Genomic DNA, 16,049 nt, shown 5'->3' with positions numbered 1-16,049 from the left:
AACTTCAAAAGTTGAGAGTTACTCCGTAAGGGATAAAAGAGGCCTGATTTGGTGGTTCCGCTTTTTGTTTGTGAAATGAGTTGAGATGAGATGAAATTTGGATTGTTTGTGGATTACGAATTGGGAATTGCGAATTTGGGTTAGAATTTAGAATCGGGGGATGGATGGATGCGGTATTTAGATTGTTGGTAAGAATTATCTTATTTAGTATTTTATTCTATTTTATTCTATTTTGTGTATACTGCTATACTACTCTTCTCTATTCTGTATATAGGTACTGCTGTAATCTTACTATACTATACTACAGAGTACTCCCGTATATCTTCTCCGCACAGGAGGAGATAAAGAGCTAGCTAGCTAGCTAGAGAATCCCGGGAGTTCCTTTGTTGGATATGGATAAGGAAGGGTATTGTTGAATATGGGGGAATTTGTTTTCATTGTAACTTGATTGTATTTTGATTGCATGAAAGACTAACTAATTCCCTAGAATTGGATAATTATCTATGAAATGAAAGCTATTGATTGATGCGATATTGAATGTAAGATAACAAATGAATTTTCTATCTAACTCTTTATCTCTATCTCTATATATAAGATCTTAAGCTACCTATAGCCTTAGATCATCCCTATTTATAACATCACATATCGGCGACACCGACGACACCGTTCCTATATATTCTTTCAAGAAACAAATGTGAGATTTTACAAACAAAACTCGAATCAGCCCCCCCTTCTCCGCGTAAAAAGGAGAGGAATGACTCAAAGAGTTGAAGAGAGCGGAAAATCCCTGGATAAAGAATTGTTGGTGAGTGAGTGGTGTAGAGGAGAGTAGAGTAGGTGTAACCGATGATATATTTTAGATAGATATGATGAATGAGTGATTTAGTATTGAAATAACCTATCTGGTATTTACTCGATAGAACTAAGCCTGACATATGAACAATGTAATGCTATCTTGAATCTTGGACTTTATAGTAGGAATTTAAGAGAAGATAAGTTTCTCAGAGATGATAATCTATATACACATAAACATGCGTGATAAACGATAGTTCTATCTATATATTAACAGAATACATATAAGACCTTGCAACAAAGTTCAGATACTGATAGAATTTCATACTATATACAATATACTACCTCGATAACAACAGAAATCCGTTGTATAATACAGATATAAACATTGACATAAATACATCTCGTAGTCTTCCTCTATTGACGAAAGATCTATCACTCCACCTAATATTATGCGGATACTACAAGTTAGACTATGATGAATCCTCAATGACATATTTCAACTTTCGAGTGTATGTATGTCTTTTTAAAATCTAATTGAACTAGGTATCTAATTACCAGTTTGGATACTATTCATTGTGAATTGTGAAATATTAAGAATGTTGAAATGTCACGGTTTTGTCTTGGAGGATTTCGATAGTTAAGTTTGATGACTTTCATGATTAGATGATGTGGATTTCAAATCCGAGTAAGGTTATCATTTATCACTGATCAGTCATTCCTTTTGCATGGATTGATATAGATACAGTATCATCGAAGAAATACTTACAATAAGATAAAGAAAATCAACCATCTAAGAAATTGTCTAGCAATACCATATTACACACAAGCGGAATAAAAGAAGCAGGCAAAGAAACACAATTCTGCACAACAAACTACACACTATCCACCTTCCCAAAGCCACTTTCCCACAATTCCCTAAACAAACCCCCCTCCATCTGAATCAATTCATCCGGTGTCCCATCCTCCACAACACACCCCTTACCAAGCACCAAAACCCTATCATAACCCCTAATGGTACCCAATCGATGAGCCACAGCCAATACCGTCCATCCCTTAAACTCCTCTTCTAAAATCTTCAACATGATCTCCTCAGTACCAGAATCAACATTACTCGTCACCTCATCTAACACCAAGATACCATGATTCTTGTTTCCCAGCGCCAATTTCCTTATGATTGATCTTGCGATGCGGAAAAGTTGTTGTTGGCCTTGACTAAGAGGTGCTGCGGTCATGGGTGCTTCTAGACCTCCATTTTCACGTATTATGTCCCAGAGTCCAACACGAGAGAGTGCAATTTGGATGGATTTCTTGTCTAACGAGTGAAAAGGACCGGCATTAAAGCCGATAGTAGCAGAGAGGAAGTAGGGTTCTTGAAGGATAGTGATGAATGAACAGCGTACGGATTGCCGGTCCAGAGTAGAAATGGATAGGTTATCAATGAGGATATCTCCTGTTTTGAGCTCAAGCATTCGGAAGAGTGCCAATATGAGGGAAGACTTCCCACTATGAGGAGGTATATTAGCTTCTTAATCGTCAAGTAAGGGCTTGGAGACTTACGACCCAGTCCTCCCAACGATACCCATTTTCGTACCACTCTCGATGGAAAATGAAACATTACACACAGCAGATTCACCAATACTTTCGTACGGTTAGCAAATGGGGTAAACATGTTCGGATTAAGCCTTTACCCGTATATCGCAGTGACATCTTTGAACTCGACTTTAGCCTTGATGGGCCATTCGGATGGTGGTAGGTTAACCTCCAAAGGTCCATTTTCCGACAAAGTATTTGCTTCAAAGCTCTTTACCCTGGCTACAGCACCAATAGAAGTTTCTAGCTGAGTCCACTTTCTGATAAGAAAACTCAATGTGGAGTTGAACTCTAGAACGTTGACAAGAGCAATACCTAGGGTACCTGCACTAGTGGTCCCACGCATCTGTGTTGCAAATGTTATAAGAATGACGGCAATGCCGGCGATGATGAGATCTAATACAAGACTGAGCCATCTTTGTATACAATAGAGCAAGTAATAAGGTTTTTGGGAGATATCAAGAAGCTTCCGATTCTTCTCGGCTGATTGAGCTTGCCAGCCAAAAGCACGAATTGTCGTAACGCCACTAAGTGTCTCGGTGAAGTGGGAGTAGAGTGGCGATTTAGATTCGAGATCTAGCAACCGAAGTTGTCTTGATGTCCTCAAGTATACTTTTTGTAGAATGTATAGGATTCCGAGGATTAATGGAAGGATAACTCCTACATACTTGGCACCAATAGCGATGAGTATTGCTTGAGCAATTGCCATGAATGAGCCTGCAAATGTGTCAACTATACCGATTAATAACTTCATATCGATTAGACTCATATCCTGACTAAACCTGAAGAGAGTCAGTGGATAAATCAGCCTTGGAAAGTCAATTACCTACCTATTCAGCATTACTCCGCTGTCAGTTGTCGTAAACCATGAATACGGCGCACTCATCACAGTATGTAAAAGCGTGCGGTGCAGGTTGATAGAAGCATATGGGCCAGCAAAGAGCAACGTGACGCACAGTAATCCACCAATTCCACACAATGCCAGCACTGATAGCATTGCGTATAAACCCATATACATATTAGTGTAGACGCCTGAATGGCTAATTTCTGATTTGGACCACAACTCCAGCAGAACAACTTGAAACTGGCTAGAAAAAGTGTACAAAACTACCGTGCCGATAAAAAGGGAAAAATGAAGCCAGCCTACGGACTTGGCAAAATAAAAATAAACACTGGCGTCACCATCTTGACGATTAATGTCGCTTATGTTGAGCGGTTCAGCTTTAGTCTGCGTCTTGACTACAGCAGGAGCCTCATCTGTCTCTGCATATGAATCCTTATCTGAACGCTCATGAAAAATTAAGTTCTTGATATAGCTATCTTCGTTTTCTCGTAACCCTTGAAATTTTCCCTGCTCTAGAAAAGTACCACTATTAGAGAGGATAACGATGTTGTCGGCAGATTGCAGATGTTCAACTAAATATCGTCAGCTTGATTTCTCGCTGTCTTAGTCAAGTCGTTTTGGAAGGTGTGTAATCATGGGCTTGTCCTTACCGGCGTGTGTAGCAAGAACTACAGTGATGTTATGCAATCTACAAAGACCTTCTCTACCAAAGACATTGCGAAACACAGCCTGGTTGGTTTTATAATCTAGACCACTGAATACATCATCGACCAAAAGCAATCCCCTTCTAGAATACAGGGCACGTGCCAAGGCCTAATCACCGTCAGCTTTTATCTGGGAAATAGGTTAAGATTCATCAGCAGATAGTAGATAGACTCACTACTCTCTGCTTTTGTCCGCCACTGAGAGCAGCTCCATCACTGCCGATCATTGTTCTCTCACCATCCAAAAAGCTCACAATATCATGATGAAGCATGCAAGCGGTGATAACCGCGTTGTACCAAGCCTCATCATAACTCGAACACCCAAGCACGAGTTCATGTAAGCTGCTATTAGGCAACCATGGTGTTTGAGAACAAAAGGCAATGCTCGAAGTATTTGCAAATACAAACCCTTTGCTGCTGGTTAACTCTCCAAGAATTACCTTTAGAAGACATGACTTTCCACTTCCTATAGCACCTATAACCATCGTCAAGGTACCGCGAGGAATTTCAAGCTTGATGTCTTTGAGAACTGGTGCACCATCATGTGAGAAAAAGAACGATGCATCCTTGATTGAGACGATACTTTCGCTACGAGCATTGACCGGAATGGCGGGCATTACATCTATTTTCTGCAACTCGATCTCATTGGAGGAGATGTTGACGTTGTCTCGAGACTTCACAGTTATCGAATTGAATTCAGAATCCGGGCTGGTAAATCTAGGGTCACTGCGGTCTTTTATCCTGATATACGTCTGGATTCTTTCCATACATCCCATCGCAGCGGCAAATCTTGTTTCAAGTCAGAAACACTTCCTAACAACAACGAAGAAGACTTACGTAGGAACAGTTTGAACCATTTCTGAGACAGGTGTACTTAATAAAGAAATCAGAGACAGACTGGTGAAGGTCTGACTGATATTAAGAGTTGCGGAATCCTTGGTTCTCTCAATGAGGATATAAACAATGAACGTTATGGCTGGTCCGCAAAGGGTAGTGATGTTGGATGTTACTGCTGTGACAATGATGTTTCTACGGAACGGCTTTGCATACTCGAGTTCCTCAACCCGAAGTTCTTGTAAGTCTTTTGCCAACCGTGCTGTAAGCCCCTGCATTTTGATACCTCTTATTGACTTAAGGGCGGAAGATGTGATTGCAACACGTTTCTGGACTGCTTCTACCCATTCCTTCTGCGTATGCTTCGCCCATTTCATAACTAAAAATGCTCCAACAGTGCATGCTACGGATATTAATAAATAGTGGTACTACGGTTCCCAAGGCAGACTCACAGAGTGAGACAATGACGGGCGCAATGCAAGCTAGCCCTGACTCTCGCTGCAAAAGATATATCGCAATCCCAGCTTCAACGGGTCCAGCCCATAAACTATCAACGGTGCTGAATCCAGTCCCAATGCGTTCTATGTCTGTACTCATCAGCGTGACTGCAGCGGAATCGCCAGTATGATTTGCATCAAGTGTCAGCGTTACATTGTAAATGATAAAAACTAGTCCTCCCCTAATCATGGTGATGACTCGGAATATCTGGCGCTGGTATTGGGCGGTGCTAACTGCCAGACCAAGGTATATCAAAGCTGTTGCAGCGATCAATGAATAGCCAATATCTCTATTTATTGATGTCTCGGGAGCGTCAATCAACGAGATGGCTCGATTTATTAGCAAGGGTTGAGAAAACTTGAATCCAATCAGGCAAATACGTGGAAAGATAAGTGTGAGCAGAGGAACTTTAAAAGATGCGAGTATGGTGAAGAGTAGGGAATATTTTCCATCCGGGGATTGTCTTCGCCATGCTGTTTGTATTTTTGCCTCTAGAGAAGCAGATGATAACGTCTTATCAGTGTCAAATAGGTCACCAAGAGTGAGTATATTTCTGTGACCTTTCTGGATGAGTTTATTTAGCCACCAGAAGAAACTTGTGTTTATGACCCTTGCCAAGGCTTCTGGTGGGTACTTATTGTGGGGCTCTTTAAGAAAGGACCTCTTGTCAGACGCTTCGAGCCACAGTAGAATTACCTTGACAAGCACACTGCATGTAGATAATGCCGACAATGTCGTGCTTCCATGTTGCAACCAGAGTGTTCTTGTTTGGGCTATATCTAAAAGCGTAGATACAAGGAGGTAGGTACAAATCACAAACGAAGGTCGTGTAGATCGGTTGCTCTCCAGATTTGACAGTACTGCGAGTCCAACAGTTGCGGTTACTGACAGCGCGGCTGCCGGCACAGACACGATTGTTTGTTGGCCCTTGGAAACTATCCATAACGCTAATGTGGCAATTTGAAGATACAAAAGTACCGATATAACCAACTGCCGTTGTTAGTTTCAATGCATGATGACGGAGGCATAAATCATCACCGATTTGAGATACTAAAGGAAATTTGGTAGTGTTTTCTATCCTTATGATATAGACGAGGTATTCGCACAGAAATAAGCAGCATGAATAGTGTAGACGGACCGACGGTGAGAATGCTCTGCTCGAAGAGCAGCGTGAAGTCAAATAGCCTTTGGCATGAATCGATCCGAGGGCCAAAGAGGCCATCCGCATGTGGAAGACAAGCAATTGAATTATTCATGATTATGGAAGCACATTCCCAATTGTCATTCCAAATAAATCAATGGGAAGTAGAAACCATTAATTGCCTTGAAAGTTTTTAGCAATGCGACTAAAGGCCATGTGTAGATTTCTGGGTGATAGGTCAGCTCCAAGACACCCAACAGTTGCTAATAGTTCTAAAGGACTTGTGTGTGTATGGTAGAATAAAATAAGTAAAAAATGCAAGTAGAATATAAGTAATCGATAATCCGTCCCGTTCCAAAACGAGAACCAAGCTATCCGAAGATCAAAGCTTATGTTCGAATGGACCCGCCGCAAGTTTCCAGGGGACCAACAGTTGGAAGTTCTAGTGGGGCAGTTCCTTTTCTGGCAGGTCAACTTCATATACAAAAGCATTTTATAGGTACGATTCATACGCTATAATCCAGCCACTGATAAGAAAACGCGTTCGAAGTCACCAATCTGATAGATAGTTCGGACATTTTGTCATCTTATTTTCGTCACGGTTGTGATTTGTATCCTGCCTTTAAATAAATGGCCGTACTACAAATCATCTCGAACTCCTTTTATAAGAAATATCTAGCTCGATACCTAGCTCGATAGCTCATGCTCATGTATGGTACATGATGGCTGCGATTCCAGCAAGGAAAATAGTCGTTTACCTCCATTCACCAAGAACCAGCGGTACGACGGCCAAGTGTTTTATAGGATAACTCGTCCATACTCATCTGCTTGAACTCACGATATTAGAAGGAGTAAATCAATGAATGCAAAAATAAAAACAGCACCTATAATTGCACTTAATGTGTACATTAATGACTTGGTCCCATTGATCTCTTGACTTTCTTCGATAGTGTCGTTGCCATTGGAGCGCCACACGTAGATTTTTTATGAATAGTCATGATATAGCAGTAAGACGGCCGTTACAAAAGTTGTCCAAATAAGAACGAACTAATCTCTTGTCGGGTTGGAACCCTTTAGAATCTCGTCTTCTCGAGCTGCCACACAGAGAAACAAGAAGGCTGGCGAAACGAAGAATGCAAGACAGTTGGTACTTCACAATTTTTCTTGAATGAGGAGTTGGAAAAGCTTGATAGCAAAGCATGACAGTGAAAAAGTTCCTGAGAGCGACAAGAATGATAAATACTTGCAAAAATTGATCTTGACAATCATAACTGCGTTTGTCGACGCTAGTAAGATGTGTCCACAACTTGATCGATTAAAATGTAAAGACCTAGGCTAGAGCATTGAAAGCCGAAAAAGAATTGAATCTATCTTTCCGATCGAAATATTTAAAGGCAATTGATATTATCGCTACCACACCACTAGTAAGAGTAAGGAAGGCAGAAAACTCCAGCCTCGGAAATTGAACAGCCTGAATTTGGCTATATCCCAAGTCAAGCGGCGCCAAAAGTTGGAATTCTCTCGCTGTAAAGGCGATTGCTTCAACGCAATATATTCCACTTTTTCTATCGGGAAAGTTATAGGTTGAGGCTGTTGCGAAATATGAATAGCTGTTGAGAGAATGGGAAATTTCGCTTTTCTCATGAATTCCGATGCATGTACCGTAATCATCGAGGTGGCACAGACCAGCTGCACTAGCATTCTTATCACAACATACACCAATACTACTTCTAACAAAACAATGAGCTTGAGATCAGAAGTCTGATTTCCATAATTGCAGGGTAGTTTACGTAGAAGAGTTTTATTTTCCCATCAAGTTCTAATCCGCCCACTTCACCATAATCCTTGTGAAAAATCACAGTGCTGACGATTGGATTGCTCTCACTCTCAACCTCTTTCAATTGTGTGGCTAAAATGATGATTCGAGGTTGATAAGACGTCATTTCAGACTCATCTCTCACGGATTCTGTTCCGTATATCTCGAGGCAGTGTTCCCGACCATCCGGTGTCTCATCCTTGACAAGAGAAGATTAGTAGAGGAAGACTCAAAACGCTTCTGGGAAAAGGTACATGAGAATTTTCTGTGCCTGTAAAGAATAAAGACAACTCGCAGAATAAGCAATATGAGTGACGCGTATTTTGGTTTTACGCGACGAGAAGTCAATATGTTTTATTCAAGATGCGTGATTTGCGGTTCTCAAAAAAGTAATTGGAACACGTCGAATTTGCGTTGAAAATCATCGCTGGGGAGGACTCCACATACATGAGAAGCTGCAGTCAGTCCCTGCACTGACTGCTATGTCGTTCGACTCATATAAGTACGGGTCAAAATGCTCAATACGTATTTCTAAATTAGCCCAGCGTTACCAGGTGAATGTAGTTCATTGCGTTTAACCGAAAAAGATCAATCCCCAATGCACTAACTTAGGGAATAATTCCACTACTTGCCGTGTTCCGCCACTTCGAGATCACTTTCAAGAGCAATTAGCTGCTGATAGAAACCTCTACACAAATTTTAATCCAAAGTGACTTCAAGTTCCTCTAACGGTAGGTAAGCTTGCACTGGTGTTACACCGGCGCCTACGGTATCGCGCCATGAGCAGATGTCGATATTTGTTAGTAGACCAACTGTTGATCTGACCAGTGCCAGTACATCCTCTTTGCTAGGGAATGATAGGCCGTAGACTCTGTGGCCTATACCATTCTCCCAGAATGCTTCATGGTAGATAAACTGAGGATCTCGACACGCAACCCAAATGCTCAAAATACCACAATCAAAGGCAGATCGCACATTCTTGGTAAGTGTGCTTCTTGCAGTTGGAGATAGGATGCTTTTGGAGATCATCAAGCTACAGGAATAGGACAATCTTTGGAGCATGCAGGAGACAGAGATGGTTTGTGAGAAAACCTTTCGAAGCCCCCGTATATTTTCGGCTTTGCTGGTGAGGAAGGCGAAGTTTGGGAGACGGGATGGATCAAGAGGAAAAATGAGTTCGAATAGAGGTGAAATTCATTATGGATCTTTGTATCGAAGATCAGAACACTTTCTAAAGGCTGAAACTCCAATCCTGAGAGACGGACATTCATAAAATCTTGCATGCAAAAAAGGGAAGAAAATGAAAACTGTCAAGAGCATCATATCGGTTCCCACTCCTGTAGCTTAGAAACTTCATCGTGTGATGGACAATACAATATCTTGAGCATCCAAGGTATGTGGCTAAGCATGAATAAAGGACTATGTGATCACCAAATCTGGATTGAAAATCCGAATTGAATTATTGAGAAGTATCCGAGCCTGAAAGAAAGTTCCATTTCAAACTGTGAATTGGGACGATGAAGAATGCTTTGGGTCGTAGTATATACGTCGCCGGCGCACGACTTAAATGACATTGACGTGCGAAGTGCTTGGGTCACCACCTGGCCATCACACATCACGTGTAGAAAGCTGACATAATTCTCCTTACGGCAATGCAAGTAATGCTTATAAATCCTTCCAATCCTCGAAAAAACAACCCTGAACTTCTCAGCACCAAGTACTATTAACACCACTAATTTTGAACCGGTATGCTCTTTGCAAAAGGCTGTTATTCTTTTGGAAGTGTTTGAACTTTGGGAGGAATGCCTTAATGTGGCGACGGATATTTGTCAGAATGAGAATATGCATTGTGCGGTGAGTGGTACGTTTTAACGGATTCGCTGATGATCTAATTAGGTTGAAAATCGCAAAGTAGAGGCGAATGTTATACTGATCAGAGATTCAGACACACTAGTATTGAAACCTATGTCTAGCGTCAATCCTGAAAAAATGACACGATTGAAAGCCCCATCACCAAATTCGGAAAGTATGTTGAGTTTGCTGAACAATATCCTTACAATATGAGGGTTCCCTATGCTAACCACCACTCAAAGTAGAATCGTCATTCTCCACTGGTGCTGAAAAATCTCTCGATCGGTGTGAAGTGGATTTAGACCACAGCAAAGCTGCAGAGTTTACCTTCATCCATGTGAGCAATGGAAGAGGTCCAAGAACCGAAGCTCGTAGCCATGTCATGCGCGAGTTTTGGCGAGAGAAAAAGTTGCAAAATGCCAAGAAAGCTAGAGAGCATCGGAGGAAAGATTCATGGAGTCTGAGGCCAAGGATATCGAAACGTAGAGATTTGCAGGATACTCCGCGTCATCACTCGGATGTTAGAAATCCGGAAGATTGCGTTGAATCATACATGGATGTTGAAGAGCCTGATGAAGGTTGTGCTCGTGAGGCACCAAGGACAAAAACGACCCATACAAAGGTCCAAAGACTACCGGGAAATTGTAACACGCTACTCAAACCATTTGCCAAAGATGGGCAGACAGTCATTCCTCTGTGTAGGACGGGAATCGCAGATGTAGATCCTTTCTCAAGATTAAAACTTGGCGGAGGTCCAGGATTACAAAGGCTAATCCATCACTGTAAGCTCTTCAGATACACCCTTCTTTAACAAGATTTTCCCATTGCTATTATTGGAACAAACGTTAACAAGAAAAGATTGCTGGGTAACAGCATCGTGTATGGATAAAGAGACGACAGGTACAGATTTTGGTCGAGTTGGATGGCTATATTCAAGAGTCTCCTGGCTTGACCCTGAACCCGCTCATATCGTTATGGGATTTAATATCCAACACATGGCTCGACTTCATGGCCAACAAGAACCACCTATTGCTATTAAACATAAAACCGAGGGTATGCGCATCATCAATAAGAGACTCAATGATCCCGCACAAGCTCTTTCTGATGGAAGTATTGGAGCTGTTGCAAATTTCACAAGTCATGAGGTGGGTTCTCTCAATCTTGTTCTCAGGTGCATGTTCTTATAGGCTGAGTAGCTACTTTCCGGTCTTCCCGAAAATTTCAGTATTCATATGAATGGACTGGACCAAATGGTTAAATACAGAGGAGGTCTTGTCGCCTTTTCTAGGAATAGACCTTTGCAGCTTGTGATTGAGAGGTAAGTTGCACCTGCAAATATTGATGGCAACCCAGAGCATCAAGTAGTCTAGACTGCAGCTCGATTTGAAGTTCTGATCCTTGGAAAAATATGATGCATTTAGAGTGACTTGGTCATTTCGATAAATTTCATTGACTCAAGTGAATCCAAGCATCAAAATCTGCTCGTTTTTAAGCTGTAGTCCACATCGTTTAAACTCTGTCCGCTAAGAACTTTTAATGACTTCAATTTCAGTCTCGACCTATGTAGAGCCTATATACAAGTTAGCCGGCCAATATACTCGAGATATGATAAAAACGCAACCGAAGAGTTGACAACAGCAAGCTCAGTTGGAGCCTCGAAGATTCAATGCGAAACCGCGAAGATGCAAGCAAAGAATGACTTTTGCACAGACTTTATAAGGATGGTTGATGGTCTAGAAAGAGCAACTGGAGTTATCAAAGATGCCGCGCCCAACATAACGTCCCTAGAACAATGGAACAGTTTCAGTGATCGCATCTGCTCAGCAACCATAGGTATGAGCTGGCTTCACCCTACTGAACAAGCGATAGACGAGAGACGCAGCATCATGTGGAAGTGTTTTCGGCTAGCATCTCTGATTTACCTCCAAATGGCTTTGCAAGAATTCAATACCACGCCGCAGCTTCGTGGGAAATATTTCCAAGCCTGCAAGTATCGGTTACTTGACATGACTAGTGGCTGGTGCAGAGCCATTGAGATGCTTGCTCGTATTATATTCCGAGGAGAGCGCTCGAATGTAGAGAGACATCGCAGAGCGTGGTACGTAGCCAACGCGATTATAGAGTTACAAGACATTGGTCTCGAAACATGGAAGATAGTGGAAGGTACTCTATTTACTTATTTAGAATCGTCGCCTGGAAAAACGGAGGGTGAATCTACACCACCTACTGTGGCTCTGCGTAGCAACCTCGATATATGCAGCGAGGATTTTAATCTGAATGGTGGCGCGGGATGGCTCGGATCTCCTCTATGATTAGATACTTGCAATAATAATATGGATTTGGTTCCTCCTCGGTCGCAAGACATATTGTGATTACAAATATTGTAAAATTCGCTGCCTCGGTGGAATGTGTTGAAGAGGCTTGATTAACCGATAGATTCAAAGATGCAGATACGCTGGATATAAAGAACAATTTGTAAATCCGTTTTTGTAATCAAGTCTGAACGACGCGGGAAGACCGATGGATGCACCTTTAAAATCCCATGCATAAGCCCAATAGAGCAAGTCGATTCGATATCCAATAAGAGTTACAAATTTTCGCTGACACTGCAGACGAAGAAAAGAATAGAAGACGGTCCACGCACGTGGAACCCCCAGAATGAAAAGTGCACGCACCCGATACGGTAAGCTTTTCCATTTATGCATGTAAATTGAAAGGCGTTCGTTTGGTGTGACTACTTCCTTTAAGAATTTCGGTCTTCCGAGGCTGCTCGCAACGCGAAGAATTTATTTGCGATTTTGTGGCTGCCCACTCACCGACTAAAATAGCTGAGAAAGTGATGTCAGACCCCGTTTAGACCCCTGAACTGGCGGGCATTAAAAATTCGATCGATTCTTCTACGGGTGTTCTGTGTTGCCGTCTCGGATATGTAAGCTGAAATTTTATGGTCTGCTTTTGATATAGCCTATTGAAAGGCTATAAATTTGATCCGCGCTAATTCCGCTGCGTAGAGGTCGGGAATATGCGGCAGTCGAAGATTTTATAAGCTGCTAAAGTCATAGTTGATTACTGATTATATATACTTTCATATCCTTCGCAAATTCCGTTGCATAGACAAATTTCACCCCAATAACAAATTTCCTGACAAACTTCGAATTTACTCGAAAAGAACTCACACAAAAAGACTAAATAGAGGATGGCAATCTCCGCTCCAATTTGGTACTCGCCTCCTTCCCCAATTCCTTTGACGTTTGATCAAGACACATCGTGTGACTTGGGTACCAATGCATTCGAATCTGCCTTTCCATATGTATGTTCAATCCTTGGACCGCTTCGATTTGAGACGTTAACACAACGACCAGACAACCTGTACGATCCCACAAACGGAAAGTATATATACTATAGCGCCATATCCAAGTCCATATTTTGATGCCATCGATACTTCTATGGTGCCAGAATTGGATCAAAGCATTTCGACAGAGAATAATAGAGCAAGTTTTGAATCAGAAAGGAACGAGATGAATGAGGAGATGTCAATTGAGACGGTAAGAGCTTATAATAATCGCCTAGATTGCAGCGAATTCTGTTCTGAGCTGACGAACGAAATGTAGAAACGACGTCAATATCGAGCCTCTCGTGACCGGAAACCCAAATCTCTAGGCAGTCGCACACGAGAGACATCGCATGATTCAGCAGATTCAGTAACGGAGAAAACTCCAGCACAAAAGATGGTAAGAACACTCTCCCATCTTAATGTCTTACCCTGACCATTTCCAGCGGCGGCTTGTGCAAAATCGCGTTTCCCAGAGAAATTTTCGGAAGCGCCAAGCAAACGAACGTCAGCGACTTGAAGACCAGGTGAAGATGCTCAGTACCGAATTACATAATCTCAGTGATATGTATCAAGATTTACTGGCACGGTACGAGCAGGCACAGCGCGAAAAGTCGTCGAGTAGTGAGCTGATAGGAGGATGGGCGGATGGTGTTAGGACCTTGAACCAATTTAACCTTGGAGGCCTTGAATGAATTAATGACCACGGTGATTTGGAGTTCTGTATATTTTAGATTGGAAGTTTGGTGGGACAAGAAATGCTCTTTCGGCGGACTTAATTCATGGTGTAAGATACAGGAGGAACGGGCAAAGCTAGAGCTAATCATGGGAAGATAATGAGAGAATGGAAGCGACCAAGACTATGAAACTCTCTCTGAGCGGGGATAATACAATAATCCAATACTCTTAAACTGTGACGATCCTACCGCAACACTAATGACCGAAAAACTTCTTCCGATATTTTGTGAGTGTTGAATATTCAGTCTCTGATATCGGACAATCGGCCGCCCTTGCCAAATTTGCAAGGCGATGGCAGAAATTCCTGCCAAATATTCACTGATCGTGCATAAGTAAGAAAATATCGGCTGTGCTTCAGATGCATCCTATGAATTCAGGCCACCCACGCAGCAAACGTTCACTTGCTAGTCAATATTTGTAATGGCCGCAATCAGCGTCGATGAGACAAAACCTGCGAATTCTCTTGTTCGCCGAGAACCCGAGTGTAACACAGGTCGTATATCTTCGGCTCTCTCATATCCGTGCTCTGTGAGTCACACCGAAGGTAAGCAAAGATGGCTGTGTAGACATAGAAGTCTACATATGATTGACCGGAATTGGTCTACCAACGATTATTCCAGGTCCTTCCACGAAAAGAGAAACCAACAACAGCGTGACGAACCAAAAGTGGCCACGACGAAGTGGAAAAACCTTTCACTTCCTATCTTGGGAGACAGACGTATTCATCATGAAGGAAATTGTGTTTGAGCAGATCTCCTTACAATTCCTGTTGCGATGATCAATCTTGGCCGTCTGATGCGTTTGATATACACTAGCCGAACGCCTTCCAATGTAATGGACAGTCCCAATTTTAGCGGATATAAGCAAAACACTCGAAACCTTCCTGACATTATCGTATCTGTGTTTTCTATTCCTTTCTGTATTTTTCGTTCTCCAACTGTCTCCAGTCTTTCTCCTCGGGCTCATTTCCACTCGTCTCTTTGACCCCGCTGTCAAAAGCTGGTTTCCCAGCGTATAGCATATGACCTCCAGTATTTCTTTCCCCTCCTCCCTCAATCTCTTTGCTTACAGAAATTGGCTGGTTACCTCTGAATCGCTTGCGCATATCGACCAATCCCCGTTTGCATTCACCGTAGCCTTTCTTTAACTGTTGACACTTGGTGGGCATCGTTTCGAGGAGAGGAGCTCGCAGACAATCGGATGGTTTGTTGCGATACACCATGACGCAGTCCGACTCCTGGAGACATTGTGCCAGCGCAGCTCCTGCGGGAAAAAAAACGTTAGCGGGGAAACGGGGAAAGGGAGGAGAAGATGCGAACGAATATCTTGGCAGGAACTAGGCATGTCGAAGGATTTTTCCTTTCGTGTTTTGAAATCGAACTGCTTCTAGGCCAAAAAGGAGTAGAGGAGTATCAAGACCCTATCAAAAGTATAACATAAATCGCAGACTTGTAGGTAGTGTCATGAATACATCCAACGGGTACAGACAAAAGTTCATAAGGTATAGGCGGCGGCGACTTTCAAAAGTCTCGCGAGAATCTTGTGAGGCCCGTAGATTACCCGGCATAGATTAGATACAAGCTTCCCGGTGCCCCAGATCACTGGTGGATCGTCCACTGCGCCACTAGATTCATCCAGGGACGACAATTCTTGATTTGATTTACCGTCTAATGTTTAGAGTCAAAGTACATGTATTATTCGAGATATTTTGCTAACTAGGTATTGATTGTATTGGCCAGCTAAAACTTCCCCTTTGATCAATTCAGAGAATCATTTTGAACCAACTATTTCAAATTGAGGCGCAAATGAAGTGAAGGGCGTGCAATTGGCATGTGAAAGTGGATGTGACATCAACAAAAGGTCCAACTATTGGATTCTACAAGTATGGATGCACTTGAGAGCTCTGT

The 16,049-nt window shown here is 42.2% G+C and overlaps 5 protein-coding genes across 5 annotated transcripts; 2 read left to right on the top strand and 3 right to left on the bottom strand.

Annotated features, from left to right (window-relative positions):
* Positions 1–1,667: 1,667 nt before the first annotated feature.
* On the bottom strand, positions 1,668–6,521 carry SS1G_03324 (hypothetical protein; the record flags this gene model as incomplete). Its single annotated transcript, XM_001595185.1, has 12 exons — positions 1,668–2,298; positions 2,353–2,433; positions 2,484–2,628; positions 2,701–3,157; positions 3,533–3,801; positions 3,880–4,042; positions 4,110–4,722; positions 4,771–5,170; positions 5,220–5,348; positions 5,646–5,756; positions 5,962–6,255; positions 6,404–6,521. The coding sequence occupies 12 exons, from the start codon at positions 6,519–6,521 to the stop codon at positions 1,668–1,670; spliced, it is 3,411 nt and encodes a 1,136-aa protein (XP_001595235.1).
* A 2,400-nt stretch (positions 6,522–8,921) lies between these two features.
* SS1G_03323 (predicted protein) lies at positions 8,922–9,251 on the bottom strand (the record flags this gene model as incomplete). The annotated part of the gene is made up of 1 exon (XM_001595184.1): positions 8,922–9,251. One exon carries the CDS (start codon positions 9,249–9,251, stop codon positions 8,922–8,924), a length of 330 nt encoding a protein of 109 aa, XP_001595234.1.
* Positions 9,252–10,064: 813 nt separating this feature from the next.
* Positions 10,065–12,385, top strand: SS1G_03322 (predicted protein; the record flags this gene model as incomplete). The annotated part of the gene is made up of 6 exons (XM_001595183.1): positions 10,065–10,083; positions 10,177–10,248; positions 10,319–10,855; positions 10,947–11,218; positions 11,270–11,391; positions 11,626–12,385. 6 exons carry the CDS (start codon positions 10,065–10,067, stop codon positions 12,383–12,385), a joined length of 1,782 nt encoding a protein of 593 aa, XP_001595233.1.
* An 884-nt stretch (positions 12,386–13,269) lies between these two features.
* On the top strand, positions 13,270–14,099 carry SS1G_03321 (hypothetical protein; the record flags this gene model as incomplete). The annotated part of the gene is made up of 4 exons (XM_001595182.1): positions 13,270–13,383; positions 13,436–13,618; positions 13,685–13,804; positions 13,851–14,099. The coding sequence occupies 4 exons, from the start codon at positions 13,270–13,272 to the stop codon at positions 14,097–14,099; spliced, it is 666 nt and encodes a 221-aa protein (XP_001595232.1).
* A 950-nt stretch (positions 14,100–15,049) lies between these two features.
* On the bottom strand, positions 15,050–15,486 carry SS1G_03320 (hypothetical protein; the record flags this gene model as incomplete). The annotated part of the gene is made up of 2 exons (XM_001595181.1): positions 15,050–15,405; positions 15,462–15,486. The coding sequence occupies 2 exons, from the start codon at positions 15,484–15,486 to the stop codon at positions 15,050–15,052; spliced, it is 381 nt and encodes a 126-aa protein (XP_001595231.1).
* Between the last annotated feature and the right edge of the window lie 563 nt (positions 15,487–16,049).

The sequence above is a fragment of the Sclerotinia sclerotiorum genome, genomic scaffold (assembly GCF_000146945.2).
Source record: "Sclerotinia sclerotiorum 1980 UF-70 scaffold_4 genomic scaffold, whole genome shotgun sequence".
In the NCBI taxonomy this organism is placed as follows: Eukaryota; Fungi; Ascomycota; class Leotiomycetes; order Helotiales; family Sclerotiniaceae; genus Sclerotinia; species Sclerotinia sclerotiorum.
The sequence above is the reverse complement of the archived record's forward strand: the minus strand, read 5'-3'. Positions and strand labels throughout refer to the sequence as shown.